Source organism: Melanerpes formicivorus, unplaced genomic scaffold (genome assembly GCF_026170545.1).
Source record: "Melanerpes formicivorus ecotype bairdi unplaced genomic scaffold, bMelFor1.0.p_v2 SCAF_53, whole genome shotgun sequence".
NCBI lineage: Eukaryota > Metazoa > Chordata > Aves > Piciformes > Picidae > Melanerpes > Melanerpes formicivorus.
In genome coordinates this window covers 507,981-527,897 of record NW_027142405.1, presented here as the reverse complement: position 1 = coordinate 527,897, position 19,917 = coordinate 507,981, and the positions used below count along the sequence as shown (strand labels likewise).

At 43.6% G+C, this 19,917-nt stretch overlaps 1 protein-coding gene across 6 annotated transcripts in view; it reads right to left on the bottom strand.

The window, feature by feature from the left end:
* Nucleotides 1-718: 718 nt before the first annotated feature.
* The window catches only part of PHACTR1 (phosphatase and actin regulator 1), a 356,496-nt gene continuing 337,297 nt past the window's right edge, over nucleotides 719-19,917 (bottom strand). For all 6 annotated transcript variants that reach the window (XM_068160783.1, XM_068160782.1, XM_068160786.1 and 3 more), the window contains 4 exons: nucleotides 17,981-18,042; nucleotides 10,009-10,149; nucleotides 8,353-8,429; nucleotides 719-5,937 (listed from right to left, as the gene is read on the bottom strand). In XM_068160783.1, coding sequence (XP_068016884.1) covers nucleotides 5,922-5,937; nucleotides 8,353-8,429; nucleotides 10,009-10,149; nucleotides 17,981-18,042 — 296 coding nt within the window. In that variant the 3' untranslated portion in view covers nucleotides 719-5,921. The remainder of the gene's footprint in view (nucleotides 5,938-8,352; nucleotides 8,430-10,008; nucleotides 10,150-17,980; nucleotides 18,043-19,917) is intronic.

The window sequence follows — 19,917 nt, the reverse complement described above, 5'->3', positions numbered from 1 at the left end:
TGTAGCAAGGTGGGTGTTGATCTCTTCTCCCAAGTAACAAGTTACAGGATGAGAGGAAATGGCCTCAAGTTGCACCTGGGGAGGTTTAGGTTGTATATTAGAAGAACCTTCCTCACTGAAAGGGTTCTTGAACACTGGAAGAGACTCCCTGGAAGGTGGTTGAATCCTCATCTCGAGAGGTGTTTAAAGACTCAATGATCTGATGCTGAGGGACATAGTTTAGCATGAGACTTACTAGAGTTAATGGTTGGACTCAGAGGTCTTTTCCAGCCAAAGTGATTCTAGGTTGACTCTGGCAGTAAGCATGTGAGAGAGCAGACCCTGTACCAACCACGTTGTGATGAGAGGTGGGTTTTGGTTGTGCTTGTGGGTGTGTGTGTCTAGTGCAGACTGTTTTGTTCTTTGCTAACCAAGTACTGGGTACAACTTCAGTAGCAGAGGTAGCAGTCATCTTCCTTTGCATGCCTTTGCTGAGATGGTGTGAGTGGCTTAGCTGCCATAACATCCAATCACTCTTTGCTGGTAAGTCTTGGGGCTTCTGATTTGCTCCCTGCTGAAGCGTGGGCATGCCATGGGCATGTGCTGGTGTCACTGCAGCTGCCAGGGTATGGGTTCTTCTGAGCCTGGCTGGCAGCAGGTGTCCTCACTGTGCTGATTGTTGCACTGTCAGTCACTGGCACAGGGGGTGACAAGATACACAGGCACAGGAATGGTTTGTTTTAAATGAATTTTTTTAAGAAACTGCATACATCAGAGACAAACAATAATTTAAATACCATGCAGTTTCAGTATGTACAAAAACTAGGACATGGAGATTAAGTTTAATTTTTTTCTAGTTATTTACATCATTTTCATACAGCCATAATCTGTTAAATTACAATACTGGAAGAGCACATGATTGACAGCCACCACACTCACTCCTATACAAAGACAAACTATATACATACACTTGGATATCAACTGGAAAATGCAACTGGTGCAAGAGTAACTGGGACACATGGGAACGCAGGTAACGTGCCCATCACCTCCTCTTTGTCTACAGAAATTGTTCCAAGCTCAAGCAGACTGAACACCTGGGAAAAAAAGAATTTGTCCCCCCTTTCTCTCCTGATTTTATTAGCCTAGTCATTTTCCATGGCTATTTATACAAAGTGGTTTTATTTGCAGGCACGTTGGGGAGCCCCCGTTCATGTGTGACTGGGTTTCCATCTTGCCCATCTGTCTTTGAGTGCAAGCTTTTGCTAGGCATGTCAGAAGTGCTCCCCTCAGTTGGTTCTTAAGTGTTCGCACTGTACAGATGGCACTGAAGAAGTAATGAAGGGTGAGTTTGGTGACTAGTTCTGGTGATGGCAAAGTACTGTCAGTACATGTAGGTGTTAGGCTGAAGTACTTGTGTAATGAGTTCACTAAACAGTTTCAGTTTAACATAAAAGGTAAAAAAATCTCCTCACCTACCCCCTGACTTCCTTCTCTTCTGATAATGTCTAGAGTGCACATGAGAAATTGTCTAGACACAAAACCTCTCTGAGGCTGAACTTTGTCCCAGCAAGCCTCCAGCCCGAAGCTTCATCTTGCAAGTACCCCACCAGCAGGGCACAGGGTGGGGAAAGGCCACACCACTGACCTTCCTGCTGAAGTCATCAGTACAGCACCAGGTCCCCACAACCCACTGCTCTTGAGTGTGTGTGGGAAGGTGATGGCACCATTCTGTTTTGTCACCATCACCTTTTTGCAAATAATGAAAAACTTTGTCTAGAAATTTCAGAATTGCTTTTCCAACCATGCTGGCTCCCCAGCCCCACAGATTTCCACTTCATAGGCACAGTGCTTGCATGCTTTAAGTACGAATAACCCATCAGGAGTCAGTAGATTATAACCAAATGGTTTTCTTCCGTGACTCTAGACTATAATCTCCATTATCAGCCCTGGAGATGGATCATTGGAATAGCCATTCTTCTCCTGCGCCGATCTTTCCATTCTATAAACCTGATGGAATTCCTTTATTGCTCCTATTAATCTCCTCCTAATATGAAAGAGGATGACTGGTGTTAACTGCAGTGTTAACAGAGTCTTAGCAGGAAGGCCATCATCTTTATGTCCTACAAATAACCCTACAAATAAGCTGAAAGGGGGCAAATCAGCTGTTGTTGGATTATTTTTCCCCCACTTCCAACAGAATCACAACTACTTTGCCATGCTAGAGATGGGTTTTGCAGATGAGAAGGCAAGTGCTCAAGCAAGCAGATTTAAAACCAGGACTAGCTGTTGCCCAGTCTGCTCATAACTTCTTATGGGTGCCAGAGGTGGCTGTGCAGGATCTGCTGCAGTGTCCAGACATTAAAGGGCTGGTGAAGAATACCTCTTTAAAGGGTGACTTTCCAAATACTCAGAGTAACTGAGGCTAAAACCAGATGATGTACTAGGTCTGTGATGCTTACTACAGTGCCGAATAGAATTAGAATAGAATAAACCAGGTTGGAAGAGACCTTCAAGATCATCGCGTCCAACCTATCATCCAACACCACCTAATCAACTAACCCATGCAACCACGCACCCCATCAAGCCTCCTCCTGAACACCTCCAATGATGGTGACTCCACCACCTCCCCAGGCAGCCCATTCCAATGGGCAATCACTCTCTCTGTGTAGAACTTCCTCCTGACCTCCAGCCTGAACCTCCCCTGGTGCAGCCTGAGACTGTGTCCTCTTGTTCTGGTACTGGCTGCCTGAGAGAAGAGACCAACCTCTGCCTGTCTACAACCCCCCTTAAGGTAGTTGTAGAGAGCAATAAGGTCACCCCTGAGTCTCCTCCAGGCTAAGCAACCCTAGCTCCCTCAGTCTCTCCTCATAGGGCTTGTCATAATGCTTTAGATGGCTTCTTTTTGCTCCCCCTTCCCTTTTTCAGTAATAAGCTCTACCTGCAATTTGGGAGCAATATGGCAGTTATTCCACTACGTCCTGGTCTCTGCTCAACCAGGAGTTAACATAATCTAAAGGAGAAATAAAAAAGCATTGCTGTAGGTAGCTGCCCTGGGGACAGCCTGAATCGTGAGGCAGGCACAGTGCAACAACTTGCTAAGTTGTCAATAGGGACTTGCCTTGGGTCTCCCTAGATGAAGGCAGGGTTGTTGTTGGGTGTCTGGCCATCACCCAGGACTGGGCTGTTACATGTCTTAACCAGTGCCAGGGTTTAGGCTACAGGACTGGCAGGTGTGGGCACTGCTGGAGTCCATGCCTGTGAGGGACTGTAGGGGTACCCAGGGCGACCCTGCCCACAGACTACTCATTCCCCTGGGACCTCGAGCACCACCAGCAGGCGGACAGCAACCATCTGCTGTTTCAACCTCATTCCTCTTGATTTTGATCATAAAATGAAAAAAAAAACCAACCACAACAGCACCACAAAACCTGTTGCCTTTTCCTCCTACCAGCCTACCAGGCCTTGTGATTTCCATCACTGCTGTCACCCTTTCACACTGAAGCACTAAGCTAGCAGTGCCTGGGCAGATGTGGGTTCCATACTGGGAATATGAGGGGTTATTGCACCTCCACCTCTGTGGTAGAGCCCTTGCCTAACACCTTGTAGTTAAATCCTAGAATTTAGTTTTCCCTTTTTAAAGCTTTGATGCTGTCATACCGTATGTGGCACGTGTGTGTGAATGAATTTAAACCTGTGAGCCCCAGCATCTAATGACAGTAACCCCAAAGCATTGTATTCCTGGCTAGCATGAGTGCTCTGTCCTTGCTGTGCTGAGCTGATAATTAGATATTAAAGGCTTTCACCACTGATGAACCTGTGTCTAAAGCAGCTGTGAACTGGCGATGCACTGTGCTTCTTCAGAAAGCATTACCTGGTCTGGGAAGCATATCACATCAGAGGCACCAGCTGGCTTTTACTTCCCTTTTGTAACATCTTCCGTCCTACAAGAGCCAGTTGTAATTTTTATATCTTATAATCCACAGCAGTGTGGTCACAGATGGGAATGAAACCATTTTGCTTGTCTCTAATGGACAACAATGTGTGAGGTGGTGAGTACCACCTCATTTATGCTAAGCATAAATGCCTCACTGCCAGTGTTTGGGTAGTCTGGATGCTAGAGCAGCTCCACAGGCTACACCCAGCTTCTTTTGCTTTACTCCTGCGACCAGAGGAATGAGAGGGTGGCCTGAGAAGATGCAGGAGTGTTGGCACTAGGCAACATTTGCCATTAAATGCTCACATGGGGAGAGGCTTCTTGTCCTGCAATCAGTGAAGAGCAATGTTAGCATGGCAGCAAGGGAGGTAGAGAGGGAGCACAGAAGAGTGGGGAGATATGTGGAAGACAGAGAGAAATGAAAAGAGTAATAACGGAAGTAACACTGTAGTAAAAAACTTTGGCCTCTCTCTTCAAATTGTCAAAACAAAATAGCTGTTATGGAAGAAAAAAAAGTGTCCTGAAGTAATAATCTGGAACTCATTACAGTAATGTTGCTACAGTGCTTTGGGCCACTGACCCAAACCATGGCATAATAGTTTCCTGTTAGGGCTGGAAAGGAATCCTAGACTGTGGCTGGTGTCACAAAAGTTGAGGACTTGATTCTGGAAGGTGCTGGCCTAGATTCAGAAAAGCACTTCAATGGAGTCACCTTCAATGAAGCCTGTCAGACATGTTCTTGAATGCATTGGGGCTGTTTGCACTCTTACCTAGTGTTAAGAGCACACACATTTAAATTGGCAGGTATACCATGCCCAAAGTGAGCAGCTCTCTGGTCTGTGTATTAAGCCACTGTAACAAAAATAAACTAAACCCAAACCAGAGCACCTGTGAACTGCCATCCTTGTACCTCACCTGTGGGTACTGCTGACCTGTCCCACTCATACCAATGAACCAGACTCCTACTGTTACACCAGGTAACACAGTGTCATGCTCTTCTCGGTATTATAGGATCAGTTCTTGAAAGAGCTGATACAGAGAGGTCAGATAGTCCTGAATGAACCATTTGTTCATTCAGTCTCCCAAGTTCCTCTCCTGCCACAAAGCAGCTGAGAATCATAGCTTTTCTTGCTGCCAGGTGTGCATCAGCTCTCAAACATCATGAGGCTTGGGTGTAAAAACAAACTACAAGCTGAACAAATGCCATGCGGTGACCATGAAGAGATGGGTTTTGCTTCCTTGTCCTCAAGCATTCCTGTCACTTAGTGCTGATGGGTTCACAGATGGGTTTAGAAAATAATACTTGAGATGAAAAATAAATGGTTGCTAGAAATAAACCAGCCTTCTGGAGGGGGTAGCATTGAAACAGGTGATGCATGTTTCTGCTTGGGAGATGAGCAATGCCTGTGGACTGGCCATAGCCTTCTCCAGGGGAAGAAATGCCTTTGTAGTCAGGTGATGTTCACAGATGGGCTGACCTGTAGAGTATTTCTGCTTCTTCACCATCCTCATAAGGTGCTCACAGTCTGAAAGGAGTGTTTGGTAGAAGTGCCTTAGTGTTGTAGGTGCTCGTCTTTCAGAGACTTCAGCCAGGCCAGTGATTTCCTGAACACCATCTAGGGGCTCTCTAGAGTTGATGACAGAGGCTTGTCAAGATGACAGGTGCCTGAAGACAAAAGGGACGCACCACCAGCTGGGCTTGAACACATATGGCAAATCCACATGCCAGGGAAGTCTTATACATAGAAGCCAAGTCTTGGCACGATTCCCACCAGGGGTATTTTCTCTTTTTGAAGCTTGAACTAGCAGGTCTGACGATGCTGCAGTACCCATCACGTGTAAATACAGTTTTCCTTTTCTTTTTCATATTTATTTTCTACTCTTGTGTTTTAAAAAGGCAGTTCAGGAGATTACATTGTACGTAACAGGGAAGTGAATAATACCAGCACTTATGGTTCCTTTTAGTTATGTTTTGAAGATGGCATAGTAGTCAGGTAGAATCAAACTGCTACGGTCTATGAAACCTAAAAATCCAAGGGGAAAAGAAAAAGAAGAGAAATGGTAAGATAATAGCCTCATGTGCATGTTGTACATAAAAAAAAACCCTGGAGAACTGATTGCTACAGTGACAGAATTAGGCATTAGAGTCCTGCAGCGCTGCCATCAGCCATGCTGGTACTGCAGACCCAGAACACACACACACTGCCTTGCTCCTTGCCAGGCTCGTAGTTTATTGGCCGGTTTTGGTACAAACCAGTTATGCCTAAGACATTAATTTGCTTTGGATCCATCCTATCATATCCCTGATTTCCGTTCAGCTGGGCCTCTTTCAGGCCCCACTAGGCCTGATCCCCCCAAAATTGTCTGCCTTAGACAAATCTTATGCTTTTCAGCTAGAAAGATTTATATTCACTTCAAGTATGGCCATTCCTCGATGTCAAAGGCTAATGAGGCAAGCAGAGCTAGAATGGCCACCCTTTCTGCAAGTATGCCCTGGGCCAGGAGGCCTGGCTTTGTCAGCTCTGCAAAGGTAGGGTTTTTATCAGCTTTCATCTTTCACTCTATTATGATTTAATTGATGTGTCCCACTAGTAAAGCTACAAAATCTTTGCGCAGCTCATGCCACTGCTTAATAACATGCATAGCTCATTACCTTGCTAATGATTTTATAATGGTGATTTATCTGAGTTTGTTTAAAGGAACTATTCTATCTTGTTTAAGTGTGCTTCCTTCAAGTGGATATTTGCTGAAGCCACTTGTCCTACCAGCATATCCTGCTGAACTTCAGACAAACCCTTGTTCCAATTTCTGTTATATTAGCTATAGCTCTGAGTATGCCTGGGCCTGCTTTAGTGACTCAGAGGCACTTAATGTCTTTCAAATACAAACTGAGTCATCTCTGAGGGTCACTGCTCACCCCAGCACTGGAAGAGAAGCAAAATACTGTCTAGAAATCTTACAAAAACCAAGCAGCTGGAGAGACTTCTGGAATACCAGTCTCAGTGCTTGTGGGATGCTAAAGGCCTCATGGAGGTCTGTGGTGACAGGTTGGACTTGATGATCTTTGAGGGCTCTTCCAACCTTGGTGCTTCTGTGAAATCACTGGAGTTCTCAATAGAGCTCAACATCTTGTAGCAACACCCCCTTTAAAACAGCTTCATCCTTTCTAAATTGGTCTACTACTCTCCTGGAGGAGTGATCCAAATAGCACTTAAAGGCTCAGTCACTGGTGTCAGCATATCTAGGCCAACTGCACACCCTAAAGCTTCTTCCAGACCTTGTGACTCAAAGGCAGCAGCCTTGTCTCTAGCAGCATGCCATAATTACGACCCCCTATGCAATCATCCTAGCACATGCCAGGAAGTAGAAGGGAAATTGTTACTGCCAGGGAATATATGCATAATACATGTGGTGAATTTTAATGTAATTATTAATTTATACACACTAAAATCTCGTAATACAAAATTAATTTTGCCTTAAGCTTTTCTGTATTTGTCTTTAAAGTATGACCTGCATTTTCTATGAGCGCCTCGCTGCTAAACGTAGTAACACAAGGGCAGGCTCCATTCCTGCACCAGATCTTACTGTCATTTGTCTTCAACACCTAATGCTTGTCTTCAGTGTCTGGCAGTAAGTGTAGGTTAATGCTGGTTTGCAAAGGCCTGAGCACAGGTGAAATATCCAGAGTTCAGCTCAGCATCAAAACCAGAGCAGACTTGGCACAGGCTGTGCAAGGGGCCATGCCCTGACCTCCTGCTGTGCCTCAGACTAGCCTGTTCCAGAGGAGAGTTAGTTTGGGGTTGTAAATTATTCATTCATACAGTTGTACATTTTTAATTAAAAAAAGCACCTAAAAGCATATATAAAAAACAAATCAGGCCTCTCTTACAATGCCAGTCTTGCTAGTTCCCCACTGCATCACTTTTGGCTGGATGTGGAAGACAGGACAGATCTGTGTGTGTGGGATGTAGTGTGGAGCAGCCATATGCTAGCAAGGTTTGAGTGTACACTCAGGCATAGCTTAGAATCATCGAATCATTTTGGTTGGAAAAGACCTTTAAGATCATTGAGTCCAACCCTTAAGATAATTACTGAGTCTAACCATACTTTGTCATGTGTTGGATCAACATCCTGTTTTCAGGCACCAATGCTATTTACTTTCAATATCAGAAGAACAGACATGCAGTTAGAGCACGATGATATGTAAAATAAAATGAGAGTGGGCTCCACTTCATCAAACAGCCAGCACGTGCCTGCACACCGCCACAGAATGAGGCAGCGTGGGTTTGCTGTGTGAGTTTCTTTCACAGCCTCTTGCTCTAACTGTCTAGACCTCATGGTGTGTGCAGGGGGTGTTGGAGAAACAGCTACTGGGTTGTTTTTTTTTCCGTAGAACAATAGTGTTCTTCGAGAGTCGTAAAAGATGAATCTCAGCCCACCTTGTTAGATGCCTGCTTAATTCATGAACTTCCATTTCAGTGCTTTTAAATTCGTTAAGCTCTTTCCGAATGGCTGCCTGCAAAGGACAAATAAATGTATAAATGATAGAGATCAAAACAAGTTCACTTCGTTCTCAAAACAGTATATTAAAAGTAAAGCAGATAGATAACATTAGCAGAGACAGATAACATCAGAGAGAGAAAGAAAAGCATTAAAAAGACTTAAAATGTGAAAAGGAACAGAGATAAATGTTGTAAGTTACATAACGGGAAGAGAAAAATGCTTCATTAGGATGGTTCAGTTTGAAGACACATAGAAACAGATATGAAAACACCTTCAGGTACAAAATCCAAATTAGCATAAGCATGAGGAGTAGAAAACCAGATGTGACTGGAAATATTGAAGAATAAAACATAGGGTGGTGTGGAGGGATTTGGCTTCAGAGAGAGAGAGCTCTCAAAGGCTGCAGAACCACTTGGAGATTTATTCCCTCCCTCATCAACCAATTGGAGAATACAACTAAGTTGACTAAGATCTGGTCCACTGTGGTGAGGTAAAATGGGAAAACCTAATTTAACCCAGTACATTATGGTCTGTCAGCAGTCCAGAGGAAGCTGCTTTTTTTTTTTCAGATCAGTTTATGCTACATTAACTTATCCAAAGCTAAACTGAAAAATCCCTCTGTGAGGAGCAAACTAGCAGTAGCAGAAGTAAGACTTTTAAGTCCTTGTTTAGGTTATACAAGAACAGGCTGCCCTTTTGTCAGTGAACAAATCCAAGAGTACCATAAATGAGTGGCATGGCCAGGAACCATGCTCTTGGTGTCTGAACACTGGATGATAAGGTCTCATTCATTGTATGAGTCCCACAGCAGGAAACAGGTACCTCAGAATCTTTAAAACAGAATAGCCATCACAGGGTTAACAAAGCATGGTAATCACTGATCAGTATCATAAACATCTTCTGGCCACTCTAAGAAAAGAAGACTAAGTCTTCCTGAGACAACATCCAGACCCTCAGGATCCAACTGATAGAATCTGCCTTCAATTTAAACCCTCTGCCATCAGTGCTGACATCAGAGACACCACTTGGTGAAGGTCCCATTGGTGCTCAGAAGACAGCATGTTCAATACCCAGTGTGGCTTTCCTTCATCTGCAGGGCTTACGTGATCTCAGTTTAGTGGAATGGGACAGAAATCCTGAGTTAAGGCTGCTCTTGTAATACTAAATAGAGAGACAGCCAGTTATGTGGCCTGCTGCCATTTTTGCACCATTGTGGCACAGCAATACTGGCAAGAGCTGCTGTCATACTGCTCTGCAAGAGCTGTCAGCTGGCAGTGTTATGTGACAAGATCAAAACCTAACAAACAAGTAACAGGGCTGCCAACAAGACCTTTCCTCAAAGGCCAGATATTCTCTCCTTTGTTTCAATAGTCTGCTACAAATGCTCCTGGTTTCCATGCATATAGGAGTCTTCTTGGCAAAGATTTAGGATTCAAATGACAAACCTTCTGAGTGGGAAGAAATCACCATGTGTTGGAAAGGGACATCAGGTGGAGGATTTTTCTTGACAGCAGTGGGACCTGCAAGATGTTGTTCACCATGACATGCTCTGGCTATTGAAGTCATGGCTGTTTGGAAGTTGCTCCACTTACTTTGTCGGCGGCTGTGAGTCGTGTCCAGGGTTTGTCTGCCCTCCTGTCATAGTCCTGAGCATCTGCCACTTCCACATAGTCACTGAAGCGGATGAGGATCTTCCTCTCGCGTAGCTCTTCTACTGTGGGCCTTTGACTCAGCTGCAGGCAAGAGTGGAAAAAGACATCAGGACTTCACTTCTTCCCTGCACAGTGCTGCTTGTGGATATATTTTACTACAAGCATCATTATGACAGTAAGAGGGTTCAGATATCCCCAGAATGGTTGTTTTAATTGATCTTTTTGGGAGATAGCCTCTTGTTATAGCACCATGGATATCATCCCACCTTGCTGCTGGAGCAGCCCACTATTGTTTGGGAAGCAGCTGTGGTGGGAGATGCCAATCCCTGGTTGAGGTTGATCAGCCCTGATAGAAATGGAATATAAAGCAAGAAAGTTTCCTAGTGCACCAGTGTCTCAGGAAGAGATGAAGATCACAACTCAGCTTTAAATCCCCCTGCACAGGCTCTATGCTCCTCAACCTTGAGCTGCTGTGTGCACTTCTGTGCTGCCTAGGAAAAGTCAAAGGTACCAAGCCCTGAATTACATGTAAAAGGTGACAAATGGCTTTCCTTACCCTCCTGATACTCTGCAGACTTGTCCTTACTTCCACAAAAGGCAGGAAGGATGACTAGTGCTCACTGCACTTTTCACTTCAGTTCTATTTTGTGTCACAGGGTATTTGACTTTCAACAGTTTATACTGTGTACTACAAGCCATATCATGTCAGGAAAACATCTTCACTCTTCCAAATCATTTCTTTCACATTTCACAGCAGAACAGGAAGCCACAGCCAAAACCCTCCTCTCTAATAAGAAACAGTAGTAGTCCATGGATTGTACAGCCAATGATATGGCTGGGGACAGGAAGTGGCTTTTAGGGTCCAGTTCTCCTTGGGTGCACAACACCCCCATTAGCATCAGCAGCATGACAGCTTCTGAAGAAAGTGCTACGTGTATGTGGGTATGTGGCTGTCCTTTAGCTGAAAAACTGTCACTGTTGGGGTGAAATATTTGTGATACATCAGGAAAATAGCATTCTGCTAAAAATCAGTATTTGATGCTGTTCCCACTCACTAGAAAGGGTGGTGTTTTGCAGTACATCACCCTTGCGCAGAGTGAAAGGTCTAAATACTTCATAAAATGCTTGAGACTCTATTCTGCAAAGTTATTCAGGCTCTGGAATCCTGACATACAATTCCACCTTCCTCCCAAATTAAGAATCTAAGTTCCCTGCATTTCATTTTCCAGCAAGAATTAGGATTCAAAAACAGTGAAGATGATAAGCAGAGGGTAAAAAACTTTCTCCAGCATTTGGGTGATGTAAGTAGCCCCATTCTGCATCTTTTTTTCTCCAGATCCCTGTGTGCTTGTTCTTGGCATGAATGGTTGCCTCTTTCTTCTCATTTTAGAAAAGACAGGCCCACTGTTACCTCCCATCACAACTTTCTCCTTACGCTGATAGCCCTGAGCATGTTTGACCAAACTGACTTCAAGCACCTCATGTGGTCTGCAGGGCTGCACTGATGCCGTGCCTGTATGATGCTCAGGACAAGAGGAATCAGGTTCTACCCTCTGGCTGCAGCCCAGACATGTTGTGCACTCCAAAGGCAGAGAAATCACAGAAAGAAAGGGTAACTAGGAGCACAACTCTATACTGAGCCACATAATGTCCTTGCCTAAAACAGCATCAGTCAGGTTGCAGCTTGGCAGTTCATGTGTTGTCTCTAAAGCCATTTGAGGGTAAATTGTCTGATTTCAAGCAGAACAACTGAAACTTCTGAATATTGCAAAGACAGTTTTCTCACAGACACCTTATTCTATGGGAGACATGAAGTTTCCTGGGCAAGCTTCTCTGCATGCCACACCACATTCCTTCTCTTTCTTCCAAAAGCTTCCCAAGAGAAGCCCCATTTTGTACACCCCTGTTCAGGTCAGCCAAACAGCAGGTATGCAGTGGGGGTAGCAAGAAGCCCACCTTTCTGAACTGAGGCTATGCATTTTGTGGACATAACTTTTTAGGCATTTCTTATTAGACAATACAATAAACACATCTCTGAGACAGGGTAGCATGTGAGAAAAGCCAGAGGGCACAAGAAAGTGAATTGAAGCATGCATAGATTTTAAAATGTCATTTTTCATTGTAACAGAACAGAATTGGCTCTTCAGTCTGCAGCCCTAATACCTACACCTCAGTCATCTGCAAGCCAAACACACGCTGCAATCAATAGACAGCTTGTAACAAAAGAAGCCATGCTTTGAGTATAATGATGGTTAGATGGTGAGTGAGGCTTCTCTCTGTCCTACATAACCCATCTTCAGCATGATTTCAAGTTGGTAGGATTTTCTGGTACTGCAGCATTGACACATTAGTATTCAGATGGCACAGCAGAGTTTTGCTTCCAATTATTTAAAATCTAGCCCCTGACTATGGGAACAGTGAATCTTCATTCTCAAATAATATTATAACTACACCCCAAAACTTCAGAGATAAGGGGAAGGCTTCATCTATAGTTGTATCAACAACTTCTTTTATTACAACAGCATGAATTAGGGATGAGTCACCTAGATGTTGTTTCAAATTAGAACAGCACCAACAGAATATGAAATACTGTGAATCAAGCTCTGTGTTTCTAAATGGCTGCAAGGAAACAGGAACTCCTACCAGCTTCCAAAGCTGCAAGAGGACTTTGGAAAAACTGTTTGCTCTGTTTCACAGCTTCTGTCAGCTCTTGACATTAGCCAGCTTTGATTTTTGTGCTGAAGTGATTAACAAGTTTGTACACAGGAGAAGGCAAGTGGCTGCTGACACACTGAAATGCGCCATGCCGAGATGTTGTCTAGGTGGTGGTGAGAAGGCAAAAGCATCAAGCACAGAGGTGGTGGTGCTTCTGCTGGCAATGTGAATTCAGTGCAGGTATTCATCTCAATGCTGCACTGGGTCTTAACAGCTACTTTGGCTTTCTTGGTGTGTTGGGTGTGCGTTAAAAGCAAAGAAATCATGGTAAATGTTAAGGGTCACAGGATGACATGAAACACATCTAAAGTAACTTGTCAAGTTCTCAAATGCATAAAAATCAAATCAGTGATATGCACATTTTACACCACTGAAGCTCACTGTAACCCTTCAGTGGGTGTGAAGGATAGTGCACTGAATTATACATGAAAAAATGTCAAGGGCATCAGCACAGTGTTAATGCCAATTTTTTAGTCTTAGGTGACAACTGACCTAAGACTGAAAGCTGCTTCTTCCTCTGAAGTCATACAACTATTACTGTATATTATTTTTGGATGCCTTGCCTTCACTGTAGAAGCCTACTAACAGTGCATTTTCAGGTACTTCTAAGCCCCACTGTCCCCATCCCCATAGAGCAGCTGGAGCAAGTGAGACTAAGCAGCCAGCTCAAGGTGATCCACAAGGTCTGGGGCAGAGCTATAAACAGAAAAAAGATGCACTGACTCATGTCAGTGACCTGGTTATGAAGAGAGTCCTGAAATCAACAGCTTATACCACGTGTTGCTATGAATCTACATATATTTACATATATAAATACACACACAAAATGTGCTCTGTACATTAAACCAAAGTGCCAGCTGGTTCACACTAAACAAAGAGGAACAACCACACTGTGTGGTTTTCTAAAACCAGTTATTTAAAGCTACATTATCTGAGCAGTTAACAAACTGCCCTTGAACTTTCTCATGCCATTGCAGAGATTTCCTGTGAACTGCTAAGCACAAAGGTCTCCCTTTATGTCTGGGCTACCCAGAATGTCCTTACCTCTTGAGTATCTGGGGAAATAGTGCTGCAGAACACACTCTTAGTGACTCCACTGCAGGTGTCAGTTTAATGTCTCTTCACATAGAGTGAACAGCTCAACTGAGCATTCATCTTGGAGTTTATGACCATTTTGCTGAGGTCTCTTGGAGTCAAAATTACTTAATGCTACTCAGTCCTTCTTGGGCAACACTTGAGAGTGAGCTCTGCTTCTTCTAACAGGCAGAAATAATAAGGCATGTTCCAAACTTATAGGAAAGGACATGGTAAAGGACACGATGCAATTACCTTCACAAGGCTGTGGTGCTCCAAGCTGGGAGAAGGGAATCTTACTGAGCTGGACCATCATTAACTTCTGTTAATGTCTAAGGGATGTACACGTGTGTCTGAACTGCTGGGTGTGCTACCTGGGCATAAACACTTTTATTTACCTGTTTGGGAAGATTTGTGAGCTGAGGGAGCAGGATAAACTTAATGGTGAGTAACCTCATGTGACTGTGAACCGGGGCAAAATACCCTTTCAAAGTAATGGATTTGCATTAATAGAAAAGCAGTGTAAAATTGGAACAGCACCTCCTAGGTCTTGTCACAGGTCAGCTTTTTCTCTGTACATTCTGGATCACTGGAGATAAAAAATGGGCACAGGAAATGAAGCAAACCCAAACACCACCAGCAGGTAAACTGAAATGGGACAGATTCTTGCCTGTCCAGTCATGGGATTTTAGCAAATGTAAAATGCTGCGTTTGCTCCACTTCAGTCACCATGAAGCTTGTTTTCTTGTCACTCCATTATTGCCTATTTTGTTACCTTGTTAAAGTGTTGTGGTTATTCAGGGAAGAAATCAAAGTTAAAAACTACAGATTGTAATGTGGGTTGAAATTTCCCCCCCCCCCCCCCCCATCCATTGCTTCTTATCTTTCATGGTAAGATACAGGAGCAAGATGTGATGAAAATGCCCTGCAGACCTTTCCCTCTGACTATAAATACAGTTTATCCAAATTAGCTGCTAACCTTTTTTTCTCCTCTGACCTTTCCCTTTCATTTCACCTCCCACTGATGAGTCCCACCTCTCTCAAGAGTTCATTATTTTGAACAGCCTTTGCTGATGCAAGCCAGTGGAGGTCAATTAAAGAAAAGACTGAACAGCAAAATATTTCCCAGTGAGGCACCAGTGACAAAGAGAGTTTAAATTGTACCAGTGTTGGAATTGAATGTGAGCAAAGATTTCAGGTGATTGCCTGGATTTTAACAGCACACCTTAGCATTCTGGTTGTTGTTATTCCAGCTATGACATTTTTAGTTTGGGAGCTAGACCTTGAAGAAAAATCAGGTATTGGAAGCAGGGGACAGGAAACAGTAAACAGCTCTGTGCATCAGGGAGCATGATGCTTTCTGAGAGAAGAGAAGGTAAGAAATAGAAAAGTTTTATTCCTCTTTACAAGTGATTTGTAAGGTGTTCTCTGAATCCAGGCTACAACTCTCTCTGTAACAGAAGTTCTCAGAAGGAGTTCAGGCTTCTGTTAATTGACCTTGATGCTTGGCCAAATCTGCTGTGGTCCAAATAGGATAAATTCATAGTTAATTCCTGGATGCCCAGATCTCCTCATGGAGGGGACCTCCTGCTGGCCACAGTTCTCCCGATGGGCCTCTATACATTAATATTCCTGGGATGGGCTTGTGGGCCAAGACCAGTTCTCAGAGAAAAACCTTTCCTACTCCACATGCCCTTCCACTCAAATGACACAAGTGCGTGCACCCGAAGGTGCTTGATGGGCCCCAAGGGGCAGGGAGAGGGAGCACAGGTGTGGCTGAATGTGCAGAGTCCATCCATAGGCATCTCAAGTGACAGGCAAATACATTTTACCTCTCCTTCCTTGGGCAGAAGGAGCACAAGCTACGGAGAAACTGTACCAAACAGCATTTACCTCCATGTTGTTCTTTAAACACAGCTGTTCCCTATCCCCAGTTAATTTGGAGTTAGGAGTCAGAGAGGATGAAAAGTACTGGAAGGGGCAGCTCTCTACAGGTCACCTGATTCCTTGAAGTTATTTTTTTTTAAAGAAATTGCCTGTCCAGGTGATGAATTCATCTGGGTATTTATTGCTGACTTATAAGGCATCTAGACCTAGACTTATTACAGCATGTCATGTTACAACTTATCATCATAATACTGTAACGAAACGTCAGCGCTGATGGAATTTTAAGAACAGCTTTTTAACTGATGAAGTGGATTTGTTCCCTTGGAGTTGGAATGATGCCACCAAAAACCCTGGGGACTAGCAGCTTCTATAGTGCAAGGTGAAAAGTCTTGTCAGCAGTTTCAGCAGAACCCCCTTCCCTTCTTATTACCAGCTACAGGTGGTTGCAAGGAGGAAACGTGGCACAAATTCCTTACATTGAATGTACCCTGTGGGCGCATGTGTGCATTAAAACTCCATGCGAAGAGAAGGCTGTGCTGGGCAAAACACTTGTCGTGCTCAACTGAACTGCTGCCTCATCTGAGGTTTACAGTCCTTCAGTAATAAGACTCCAGTACAAAATGACAGAGAGTCTGCTGCTTTGCTGTAGACAAAGACACACCTGGGATGTGCTCATGAAAGGCAGAGCTGGGGAATAACTGCAGTTTTCACAGGGTTCACTAGGTGCTTGGCATTGTCAGCTGTTACCTATTCACATGCACCCTGTATTCCTTCTTTGCCCTAGTGATTTCTGAGCCTTTATGACAGTATGTTTGGTAGGTGAGAACAGGGCTTATGGTTCTTTCATTAAAATTGCACATGTTACTAGAACAGTGCACAACAGTTTAAAAAGATGATCACAATCAAACAATGCTAGGTCACATTTCTAACAACCTCACAAACAAGGGAGAGAAAGATCTTTACTAGGGAAGAACTCAAAGAAAGCTAAAAGGAATGTGACCTTTGTTCATTCAAGAGCCAACTGCCAGGGGCTCAGACTGATGCTGCTCTTGCTCCTGTTCCTATTTAAAAGTTCTAACAAGACAAAGAGGGAAATCTCATAGAAACTGCTGAGGTTTTCAGGGAGCAGATACTGCTGCAATGCTATAGCAGCCTGGGTGTTTTAGCTGAGCATGTAGCTGTGGCCTCTGCTTGCAAAGGACAAATCCATGTGCTTTGTACCTTTTCTGCGTAACTGTAGAGAATGGGAATTGTACAGGAGCTGTGGTCTGTATCTTCCCACTGATGACTATGAACTCTGTTGCAACCTGTATGAGCTGAGAGTAAGGCATGAGATTTTTAACCATGAAAGCAAGCAGTCCAGCTCTCTGAATATAACCTTTCCAAGAATATGTAGAGCTCTTTCCTTGTCATTATTTATGCCATGAAAGCTTGTGATCATAGAGGTCAAAAAGACTAAGCCACCTGCAAGTGTACAGGGGGGGACTGGTGCTGCCTCACTAACATGTAGATTTTAGGGGGCTTTCTCTGCCTCTGGAGACAGGAAATAAGTTAGTGGTGAAATAAAGTTTATCTGCAGCGACAGGGTGGATTTTGGCTACATATGTTGGGGCAACTGTAGACATTCACACCATTTACATGCTGTATATCTGGAATGACTGTTCTTCAGTTTTAAGAGTAAATGACTTTAAAAGGGGAGGAAAATCAAACCCAAACTATGCAGTTTTGTCCATCTGCTCTGCTGATACAAGATTGCCTTCTGTGCTGTACACCATTGTGAGTGCTTGTCTCTTGTTTAAATGCCTCAAGTCACAATCCTCCTTTTCTGATGTTTATTTCCTTTTTTTCTTTATTTTAAAGGGGAATTTTGTTTTAGGGGGAATTTTGAAATGCAATCAGCATCATTTTAACTTTACTCTCTTTGTAATGACTGCAGAAGTCATTACGTGTACAGGGAGCAGGGGTACACCAGTGCTGGGCTCTTTATCCTTCTTCACTGTTTAAAGCTCCTTTGGTTTAGGGGACTACATCTTTTGTCCTGTTTCAAAATGTCAGCAGCAACACCTGCAAAGTGGCTCTCTGGGGGTTTATATCCTGTAACCTTGGTGATTTCTTTGAAAGGTTTCTTTACACTTTACTTTTGAAAATGGTACTGAGGAAAAGGAAAAATGCTAATAACTGTGCAGGAGTGAGAAAGTTACAGTAGTCTCATAATAGGATCAAAGTTGCTTCTCACCTTACGAGTTAATCTTCTTTTTATCTCTCGTTTTTCCTCCTGCTCCTCTTGCTCATTCCGGGCTGTAAAAGATTTACAAAGATCTCAGGCTATGGACTCACCAGGCATGCACAGTTTGCAACAAAATAAGCCTCTCAATCAGTATATTAATGTTTCAGGACCTCTCTGATGCATAGCATGCTCCTCTGGGGCTGGTGAACTTCCTCAATCCTTAGCTACCACCCTTCTTCACAGACTTCATAAAACGGCTACAGCCTCCTTCCTTTTTCCCTCTGTTGGCACCTCTTCATGCATGTCACTTTCTAGAAGAGCCAGGCAGTGAGCCAGCTTTTCAGAAAGCATTATCTCCCTGCTCACAGGCCTGGCGGCCTCAGGGGGTTCAGCTAGGATACGGCTGGATTCTGCAAGGTCAATGTTTGCAAAAGGAACACATGCATTTTCTTGTTTGAGCTACAGAATAATTCCTTGCAGATAATGGGAAAAAAAAGACTAGGGGTGCCAGGCAAAATCTTCAACTTCCCATGACTTGAGTAGAGCAAGGAGATAGTGTCCTTCCATCATAAGCCTTCATAGCATAAAAGCACATCCCTGGGAAATTCAAGATTAAGCCAAAAGATGACATATAAGTTCTTACCAGAGCACACCTCAACCATTACCTCCTAAGAGGGCAGTAACATTTGCATGCATTAATTCTTCAACTTAGGAGCACGCTCTCATACATGTCTTTGCACTGAGCTTTACTAGAAGTCACTAAAACCTCAAGTTTCTAGGTGCTCAGCTCCTTAGGCAGTTGGGATATTTTCACTACTTCAGTGATGGCTGAACTGCTCCTTATTCCAAACACACTTACGCTTAAGAGACAAGAGTAAACACAACTGATCAGCTTTCCTGGCAAGTACCCTGTGACCCTGGTGTGATCCAGTTTTCTCTTAGATGGGACTAGCTCAGGCAGGAATAACTCTGCAGGAGAGATTATGGACCTCAAAGGCCAGTTTGGGATAGATAACTCGCTTTAAATGGTCTGATTTTGGACTGAATGGAACAAAGGGGCAATTTCATGCACCTTTAGCAGAGGGGCAGCCATAACTTCGTCAGCCACAACAGCACAGAGCAGTATGTGCACAAATCAACTGAGCCAAACCAAAAATAACATAAAGAAGTCTAAACTCAATGGAAGTCTGCCCACAGTAGAGGAAATGCAACATTTCAAACGAATGCATTTAAAACAGGGGTTTTCTCCACACCAAAATAAGAGCTAAGGTTCAGAGACCACAGAAGTCCCTAAGCAGGTTAAGCCAACTAGGCTGGAAGCCAAGTTTCTTGCTGCTCAGGACAGTAGTGCTGACAAGTCTATCACAACAGCTCACCGACTTCAGCAGGACTTGGCAATCTCCACTGAAGTGCAGAGATGTTTTACAATATAATTGTGATCTTTAAATGTCATTTTAACAAAAATAGTGCTTACATTTTCATTAGGAAGGAAACTGATATTGGAGTAAAAAGAATAGATGATGTCAGGGAGTCATAAATGGCTTTTAAAATGATAACTAGAATATACTTGCACCAATGTATTTCTCCTCTTTCAATGTTTCCTGTCCTTACTGGGCTGGATTCTCTTCTAGCAATTACCCACTTTCAGAAAGAGCCACTACTAAGTCCTTGTATGATAAACCAGAGAGACACAGTGCTAAACAGAGCCCCCGCAGGGTCAGGGTAGAACTGCAAGCAGCCAAGGAGTTACGTACAAAACTTACTTCATGACTATGCATTTTTTTCACTTGGCATACGATGCCTTTCTTTTCTCTTCACTTCTCAGCTCACCCACCCACCTTCAGAGAGAGACAGGCAGGCTCAAGACCTCAGTGAGGTAAAAGCCAGAAACCAGGGATACATTCTCCTCCAAAACCAGAAAGTGACTTTGTGTAAATTTCATGAAG